Source organism: Mauremys reevesii, linkage group 2, assembly GCF_016161935.1.
Source record: "Mauremys reevesii isolate NIE-2019 linkage group 2, ASM1616193v1, whole genome shotgun sequence".
NCBI lineage: Eukaryota > Metazoa > Chordata > Testudines > Geoemydidae > Mauremys > Mauremys reevesii.
Window position 1 is genome coordinate 82083212 of NC_052624.1, and position 9925 is coordinate 82093136.

Sequence of the window (9925 nt, forward strand, 5' to 3'; positions counted from 1 at the left end):
ATAATTAGAGCCCTGCGCAGATACAAAATTTGTATTCGCATCTGATCAGCAAACATGGTCCGGAGATGCGTATATCTGCAGGTTTGCATGACTCTAGGTATAACTGCGTGTGTGGACTTATTCTGGTACAAGAGTTGTTTCTTTTCGGGTTTGGCTTATGCTGTTTGGGATGGGGTTTAAGCTAACCAAATAAAGCCATTCATCTATACTGTAATAAGACTCTTCATATGATGGGGAATACCAGTATAACTATATTGATATAATGGGTAAAACTTTCCCATGCGTATAAGCCCACATAACTCACATCCTAAACTCTCCAAAGAGCTGCTCCTACCTCCTTTATATCCAGACAGGGTAATAAACCACCTACAACAGAATGTGAGCAAAACATATTTAACATATTTCAGAAGGATCATCACCTGCCAAAAGGGTAAGGTTTTCAGGCAATACTACAGGCACTTCATAGTCAATTAAAAGACATGATCAATGAGTAGTCCTTGTTAAGACGATCATCAATGATTAAATCAGGTAAGGAAATGAAAATGCTATAGTTACTCACTCACCTTAATGGTTTTACATATTATATTTTAAATACTGTTATTTATAAACTGAAGTTGCTGGCTAAAATTAGTGTGATTTTTAAAGACATAGGGATCTGCAAAGGGATCTGCAAGCATATACTAGCCTATATTCCCATGTGGAGTCCCACTGATTTCAAAAGGGTTCTTTCTCAAGGATCCCTTTGAAGGATCAGGATCCAAAACTGGTCTTGTAACCTGACCCTCCCATTTTAAAAAGTGAAGTGACTGAATATAATCATACTTTGTAGGATTTGAAACAAAAATCTTTTGAAGTCTTTCTGCTGTATGTGTTCCATTAATTTTAGGATTAAACTAGGATTAAACTATGCTTAAATCTTCCAAGGATTTAATTAGTTTAATATTTTAATATGTAACCGAAGAATAACTCCACCAAAACAAATATGAACATTTAAAAGTTCAAACTCAGAGACAAAATTATAAATTAAAACTAAAAGGTATACATGTGACTACGAATAGAAATATGTTCAACAATTGCTTTAATTCATTAATTTCTCATCTGCTTTCTAATGATTGTTTTTGAGAAATTCTACAAAATGAAGAAGAATTATTGATGAAAATCTGGAGTTATACATAGCTGATAGATTAAAAATCTAGACTAAAACACCTATCTAAATCAGTATTCAGAGATAGCTTTAATAATTTGGATATCAAAAGTAAACTACAAATATCAGACAAGCTTTGAAATATATCAACTAATTTTGGGATTCTCTTAGTACATGTTGAGAATAGTATGCAAAATAATTTTAGCTAAATTAAGACAAAATGAGATTGCCCAGTTTAGACATTATGCTATAGTTGCCTGTACTAGACAACACTGTATTTGTAAATGACAATTTGGCCAGTTAACTTTTTCAGTCTCATTACAAAGACATCTTCATTACAAGAACATGCATAAAGTTCAACTACACCACCATACATTTTACATGAGCACTGATATTTAAAATATAGAACTGTATAGAAACTGTTTTACAGCACAAGTTGAAGTCTGTGAGGCTAGCAGTGTTAAAACTTGTACTTCAGTTTCTAATAGGGTAACTACACAATTGATTGACTGGCTTTAAAAAGAGAATAGCACAGAACTCTTAATCACCAGCATCATTAGGTTTTAGTATTGAAATTTATCTACAGAAAAATCCAAATTCTCCAGATTTTATAGAATTAATGTTATATGCAATGGTTTGGATTCACATAGCCTAAAATGAAGGCCACATAATGCATTTGTGACCTGTGGAGTTTTTATTAACCATCTTTTATTCTGATTGATTTTTCTCCCCCAATGGATGTAATAAGAGCTACTCAAGAAAGGAAGCTGGACTAGAAAACATACACAACGACTCTATTGATATAGTTATGGGGGTTAAGGGGTTAAAGTGGCCTGACAGTGGAGTGTGAGTGGGGAAAGGGCTGCTGGCTGGGGCCACGCCCAAACTGGAGGGGGGGCCTAAGAGGCAGGGAACAGGGCTTCAGGAGAGTCTCTCTCTCTCAGAGAGAGAGAGTCTCTCAGAGAGAGAGAGGCTGAGACCAGATACCTAGAGGAAGTGTGGGGCTGGAAGCAGGGCTGGCTGAGAGGCTGAGAGGCTCCAGCCAGCCCAGGAAAGCTGGCGGCCCAAACGGGCACAGGGTGAGGGGTTGCAGAGAGGCAGCTAGGGGTAGGAGGGGTAGAGCAGGTCCAACCCCCCCCCCCTTGCCTGTGATGCTGATGGCTGCAGTCTGCCCCTGGGTGGGGGTGGGGGCATGATGACAGTAGTGACCACTGACTAAGGAGGCAAGGGGTAGGGGGGGTTCCCTGGGGAGGGAGGGGAGGAATAGATAGCGGGCACCGGGCAGGGGGGGGGCGGGCGGGGGAGAAGAGGACAGAGCGGGGGCCCCAGCTGCGAGCGCGCTCGGGCCCCGGACCGGATTCGGGACCGACCAGCAGGAGGCGCGGCAGGGGTGAGTACGACCCTGTTACAAGTTACCTTAGCAAAATGTTGGCAGTAGTTCTAAAATGGAAATGTTAATATACATTTTAGATATGTGGAGGTAAAACATATTTCCAATACCACTATTTATGCCTTCTAACAGTATTCTGCTAATGTGTACAAAATATACTTTATTCACATAACATACTGATATTGAATTTCAGATAGTAGGTCACATTCATTAGTTTCATATGGTATAAAGGTAAGATAGGGGTATGGAAGGGTAAGAATTTAGCAGAAAATGCTACCAACAGGAGGGTGTAAGATGGTAAGATAATGCCATGGGAGATGTGCTTTATCTTACTCCCTCTATTTGGTTTCTTTTCCCATTACAAGCCTGTCTATCCCCCCTCAGAATTTGATATACCAACTTACATACTCATTAACTTTACATCACCATTTACATCCCTATTGAAGTTTAAAATCTTCCTGCTCACATACATTTGTGCATTTACGATTTGAGGGTTTTTTAAAAAACCAAACCAAACCAATTATTTATTGTAGTTTTCTATATATTTTATTAATGGAACAAAATCCTGCATTTTTCTGGGTACACTATTATCATCAATATCTCTTTGTGTACAATATTTTTTCTGTTATACAATCGAGACGGTTTCTTCTGTAACCATTTTTCTTTTAAATTTTTTGGGGGAGAATTTAGCACTCCTAAAAGACTCTGGATGAGAAGCTCTTAAAACTATAGTCATCATCTAAATCTCCATAACACAGGAATAGCAGGGGCTGCTGCAGTGCGAGCTTCCCCCCAGAAAAGCTTAATGAATGTTCCTCAATTCTAACTTGGAAAAGAAACTGTTGCTTACTGTAATTATGGTTCTTCAAGATATGAGGAGGATGTGTATTCCACTTAAATGTGCGCGCACCCACCTACCTGGAGCTGGAGAATTTTGCCTAGTAGTACCCAGAAGAGAGAGCGCTCATGCCTCGTGCTCATAGCTCACCGCTCTTGGCTATATGAGGCAGTGCCTCCTCGACCTCCCTCAAGTTCCTTCACACTGAATGCCGAAAGACTAGATTCCAGTGCAGCAGGGACAAAGGGTGGGTCGTGGAATAGGTCCAATATTGACACGTCACTGAGGAACGCTATTGATGTAGCTTGAACTCTCGCAGAATGAGCTTGCACCCACTGAGGAGACATAGTTGAAGTTATTTCATATGCAGTCTTAATACAGGATGTTTACAGATCATCTGTGAAGAGACTGCTTGTGACGATTGGGATGATTGTGATTCTGCGTGAGGAAGTCAGGATGGAGAGGAAGGGTTATGGGAAGCTGAATCCACAGCACAAGGTCAGAGAACCAACATGGCCTTGGACAGGCTGGGACAATGAGGATGAGCTTGGTCTGACCCACTTTCAGCTTGAGAATGACCTGTGGAATGATCAGGATCAGAGGAAAAGTGTACAGAAGAGCTAGCTGCCAGCTGAGATAGAAGGGAGCCCAGACGGAGACCCTCTAGAGAGCAGAGCAGAAGGCATTTTCTGTTGTCCCTTGTAGCAAACAGGTTGAATGTCAGAATGCTCCAAGCTGCAAAGATGACCTGCAGGGTATTTGTCTGAAGGGACCACTCATGACTCAGGGAATAATTTCTGCTGATGTCCATGAGATGATTCAGTGATTGGCTCTTGGAGTGATATGTTCCTCAATGCCGAACTGACACAACCTGACTGCCTCTTGGCAGAGCACCCTGGAGTGCGCTCCCCTTTTCCTGTCACATAATATATCGTGGTGGTATTATCCATAAGTGTGCAAAACACTGAGCACAAATATGATTCAGGAAGGTGTGACAGGCATTGTTGATGGCCCAAAGTTCCAGCTCATTGATCTTCACTGAGGCCTCCTGCACTGACAACAGACCTTGAACTTTCAGCAACCCCAGATGTGTTCCCCAGCCCATCATGGAGGCATTGCTGACAACAGACCTGATTGGTAGGGGCTGGACAAATTGAATGCCCTGGGATATAATTTCCAGAAGCATCCACCACTGCAGGGAATCCAGGACCAGTTGGAGGTAGATGGACTAATCTGTCCAAGAGGTAGAGAGTCAAATGGTAAACTATCCTGAGCCACATTCGAAAAGGTCGAAGATGCAACCCTGTGAGCAGGACCATCTGTGTGCAAGGAGACGTGTGGCCCAAGAGTATCAGGCACATCTGAACTGTAGTGGAAGGCTGAAACTGCAGACCGAGGTGAATCACCTGAAAATGGTCAGACAGTAAAAACACTCGAACTGACACAGTCTATCAGGGCCCCAATGAACTCTATTTTCTGAACAGGAACCAAAGTTGACTTCCCAGTGTTTAGGATGAGACCCAGTTGAGCGTAGTGTCTATATGAGAAAGAACTTGATCTCTGAATTTGCCCGTCAGCAGCCAGTTGTTTAGATACAGGAAGATATGGGTTCCCTTCTTTCTGAGGTACACTGTCACCATAACCATACACCGTGGAACTATTTCCACCGCTCCCAATGTTAGCGAAGAACTGACCAGCTCAATGAGCAGTGTCTGTTGAGGAGGGACCCTGAAGAGGGATGGGGAAGGAGGTGGAAGAGGGGCGTGGAGAGGAACTGGATTGCACAGACCAAACTGACAGTGTCTAGGACCCAGCTGTCAGACGTAATTGAGTGCCAAGCATTGTAAATATGGGCCAGCCAGCCCCCAAAGAGACGGGGACGAAGAGGGCGGAGTAACTACTGGACCAGTGCTCTAAGTCTGCTTCTTGAACAAACAGAACAATGCTCTTTAAGGTGGGTCTTCCCAAGACAAAGCAAGCACAGCATATGGAGATTGCCCCTCCACACAAAGGACAGAGTTTATATCCCAGTGAGGGCATCACCAGGGAACACCATCTACTAACACTAAGGGCAAGACTACACTACAAAATTAAGTCGACCTTAAGTTACATCAACTTACTGCCACTGCAGTAATTAAACTGATTTTGCATGCCCACACTATGATCCTTGTGTCAGTGGTGCATGTCCTCACTAAAAGTGCTTGAATCAATTTAACTGTCAGTGTGCAGCATTGTGGGACAGCTTCTGAAAGGCAGCAGTCAATGTAAGCAATGCAGTGTCTACATTGACACTGCATTGACCTACCTACTTGACTTAAATGCTACACCTCTCGTGGAGGTAGAGTTATTAAATCAGTGAAGTGGGTGAGTTACATTGGTGGGAGCTGCATTTCAGCATAGACATTTACAGAGAGTTAGATTGATGTAAGGCAACTTGCATTGACCTAACTCTGTAATGTAACTAACTAGCTATATATAATAAACTAGGCTAAGTCTAAGGCCTGGTCATAGGGCTTAAGTTGATGCAGTTAGATCAATGCAGTGTCAGTGCAGACACTGTGTTGCTTACATCAATTGTTGCTGCCTTTCAGAAACCATCCTACAATCCCCCACATACTAGCAATTAAATCGGTGCAAATGCTCCAGGTGAGGATCTGCACAGCCAACACAAGGAGCATAGTGTGGCTGTGTAAAACCGCTTCAATTACTGCAGTGGCTGTACGTCAACATAACTTAGGCTGACTTAATTTTGTAGTGTAGACTTGCCCTAAATGTGAGGTTGTGAGACTACAACCACACAGAGCTCCAACTCCAGCCACAGGCGGTGAGAAGGAACTGTTGGGGGGTGGGGCGGGGGAGGAGGGCTGGGCAGGGCTGCCTCATATAACAAGGGGAGGAGCCACAGCCACAATGCGCAAGCACCGCCCATTTATGGGTACTGCTAGGCAAAAGCCTCTGGTTCTGGCACACACACCCCTGAGTGTCATACACATCTGCAACTGCTCGAAGAAGACCGATGTTTATAATTTGTTCTGGCTAACACTTCATAAGTGATAGTGCAGAAACAACCTAATATTTATTCCATTCTCAGTACTTCTTTTGGAAAAGTACGTATACTCAGACTCCTCTGGAAGAATCCTAGGTTCTTCTTCCAGCAAATGCATCTCCAACCTTGTCTTTCTCCTTGGACACTCAATTCTTCAGACCCTGGTTTTCTTACTAAAGCTACTTATTGTTGTAATATTTTCATTTTATTAAAAAAAACCCACCACCTTATTTCTGTTTTTTGTCAGTTTCCCTAAAGTATTCAGAGAAGGCGTTTGCAATTCTGGAATGTATGCACACATTCTTCTATGTTTAATACTTATAAAAAAATCAGAAAATTTATAACCCACAGATTTTGTTTTCTATTAAGTTTAATCAAAACCAATAATCAAATACAGCAGCCTTCTGAAAATACATCCATTCTATATATTTTCTCTGTTTATTTTTGACAATACTCAAGTTCAGTGAAGTGGCATGGTGCCTGAATTTTTTCCAGTCATCAAAACTTTAGGTATAAAATGTATGGAGGACTGCATTGCTCAGGTGATCGGTAATGGGAGCTTGCTCTGTCAAGACCTCCAGAACAAATCTAACCCAGGGTTAGTAGGGAATGAAAGTTTCAGAGTGACAGCTGCTTAGCCTGTGTGAAAGGAATTGGTAGTCTGTCCAACTTGAGTGGATGTATGCTCATGACAACAAGTTATGCTCACAAGTATTGTCAATTTAGTGCAAATTGCCACCTTTTATGGCAGTTTCAGCACAGAGGCCAAGAACTGAGTGAACATACAGAATTAACTATCCTCACCCCCATAAAAGTTGTCCAGTGCCCAAGGACTCTCTCTTTGCTTACTGCACCCAAATGGTGAAGGTAAAGGAAGGATCTTAGTGTGAAGACAGGTCCATGCTGGCCCCCCACTAATTCTCTGGAGGCTGAGAAGTCAGTATATACCAAGGCCATCGAAGAGGCAGCTGGCACAGAAAAGCCATGACAACATCACCTCAGACATGGGGAAGACTGGTGCCACAATCCAGGCAGTTTTCCCCCTGCCATCCTATTTTGGGAATAAACTATTCCTACAGAGCAGAAAATTCCATGTCCTGATGGATGGACATAGAGAAGGAGTGGAATGTTTGGGGCAAGCTATTCCTGAGAAGGGGCAATCTTGGGAATACTATAGGAAAAATTATTAATAATTATTATCGGAGCAAAATTCTAGGAGAAGAGCTGTCCATTCATCCGTGCGGACAAACTCATTAGTCCCAGACACAGGGAGATAAATGCAGAAGTACATGGAGTAGTACAGTACCAAACACTGATTGGCTAAGTCAAATTTTTATAGTACAATGTATTTCAAACTCTGCAAAGCAAAGTTGCAGATTCTGACTCTGGAAGTTTATTGATTTAGCAGAAAAGTCAACAATCTCAAATCACACAAGAGGAAAAAAGGTCTTATGCTGAAAACTGGGACACTGCTCAGGGTGCAAACAAACTCTCTCTCCTCTTTTGTTCTTCACATCAAAGTTACAGTTTCCTAGAGTAACATGGTTTAGGCTTGGAATGAGGAGACTGGGTTTCTATTTCCAATTATCTCACTGTCTCTCTATGTCACACTATACAAGTCAGTTAACAACTCTAGATGTCAATTTACCCATCTGTAAAATGGGTAAAATAATATCTACCTTTCAGGGAATGGTGAGACCTACTGAATGTTTATACAGAATTTTGAGATCTTTAGATGAAAGGCAATATGTAAATTATTATTGTTATGCTCTTATCTATTGCCAAACAACTAGGAATCAATTATCCAACCTCAACTCCTTTCTCACTCAGACTGACCTGTCTGTATGTATTCACGTGCACACAACAAAACAAAACAGTTTAAAAGCCTTAGAATCTTTCTTGCTCTTCCATAACTGACAGGTAATTTTCCAAGGTCAGCTAGGGAGAGCTGTTTATTACAAGCATTAGTTTCTTCCTTTCACATCAAAAAGAGGTCAGAGAACAATAGCTATCATAAACTGCTCCCTCTGTCTGTCCTCCCAGCTAAATAAAGATCAAGTTTACTACAATTGCATGCGAGTCTCAAAATCTTCTCTGGTTGACTAGATTTGGTCTGATAGGGAAGTAAATGCTCCACTTTAAAAGTCTAGGGTATTTCTGAGCCTAGTCCACTGCAAGAGGGGGAAGGAGGATTGCCATATATGGGTATAACCCAAGTAACTCTTAATACCAACTGGCAAGGGAGTGCAGAGGGATTACAGGGATCTCTTGGGTCTGCAAAGAATGTCATGTGAAGTCTCAAATGAAAGCCAGTGTCACACTGGTCATCTATATTATTGTGGAATCTCTCTCTCACACACTCACACACTCAAAATATGTTTTTAAAGTCTGTATCAAGGTACTGGTCACCAGCAAGGAGGATGAGGGCAGGGGAGAGAGATTTCTATCTGGGGGTATACATCAAAGTTTTGCTCCACTATGGGAGGCTAAGATGACATCCTGGCAACTTTCACTGGAGATGTAAAACGACAGCGATTTTGCTTCCTGAAAAAACGGCCTCAACCAGACCTGGTTGAAAGTGCTTAAAAAGCATTTTATGATTTTGTTTTATATTAACTGTTCACTTCCAATCTCCTTATTCAAGAAATAGTGAGTCTATTCTTTGACAAGAAATATTTTTACTGTGAAAACATGAATAAGTTTAAGTGCTGTGATGTTAAGCATAACAATGGTCCTGAGTTAAGTCTTACAAGCTGGTGTGCACAGTTCCGTTGGGAACAGCAGTCCTGGTAATTCTGTGAGTGTTCAGGGAATATGGGGCTGGACACCACAGGGGATACCCAGAGCATTTAGGTATTAGCATGTGCCTATCACATCTGTACAGACACAGAAAGGCCTGCGGAGGCCTGGAAGATTGTGCTTGTACTGCCAGAGGCTGTTGTTTTCAGGGAGCTGATCTACAGCAGGCACAGACAAGACTGATTCACACTAAGGGCAGGTAGTGGTGAGGTGCCTCACAACCATGGGTACCTTTGGGAAATGTCCCAATGGAAACACGGGCAACTACAAAACCTCTCTTAGGAAAACACAGCATGCTGAAAAAGGAAAATTTTCCCCTTAAAATTGTGATTAATTCCCACACCCAAGCAGTATAAGATACCTATGACATTTTCACGGGCCAACAGCCATACAGACAATTTTCAGCTAGTTAAGGTTCTCTATTTTTTAGAAACTATTTTAAGACCATATTAGATCAACTTGTGAAATGAAAACTAAATTACTGACTGACTCCAATTTCTCCCATTTCTACACAATGGACCTCAGACATCACAGGTTATTGTTTCAGATAAAGGTTATCTTTTGAAACAAAAGAATCATAAAATCTTTTCTCCTAAATCTGAAACAGATTTCTACAATTAACTCTACTGAGATTGTAGCTAGGGATCTTTTATATACAGTATGTCCTTCTAAAAATGTATTTTGTTGGCAATCAGCAAAATGCCAGAG

The 9925-nt window shown here is 41.7% G+C and overlaps 1 protein-coding gene across 10 annotated transcripts in view; it reads right to left on the minus strand.

Moving 5' to 3' along the window:
* ULK4 (unc-51 like kinase 4) overlaps positions 1-9925 on the minus strand; it is a 425848-nt gene that overhangs the window by 190698 nt on the left and 225225 nt on the right. For 4 of the 10 annotated variants that reach the window (XM_039526397.1, XM_039526398.1, XM_039526399.1 and 1 more), the window contains exon 32: positions 2561-2584. The exons of 5 other annotated variants lie outside the window; for them this stretch is intronic. In XM_039526397.1, coding sequence (XP_039382331.1) covers positions 2561-2584 — 24 coding nt within the window. Of the gene's footprint in view, positions 1-334; positions 367-2560; positions 2585-9925 lie in introns of those variants that run through there. One more of the 10 variants, XM_039526404.1, reaches the window with a different exon arrangement.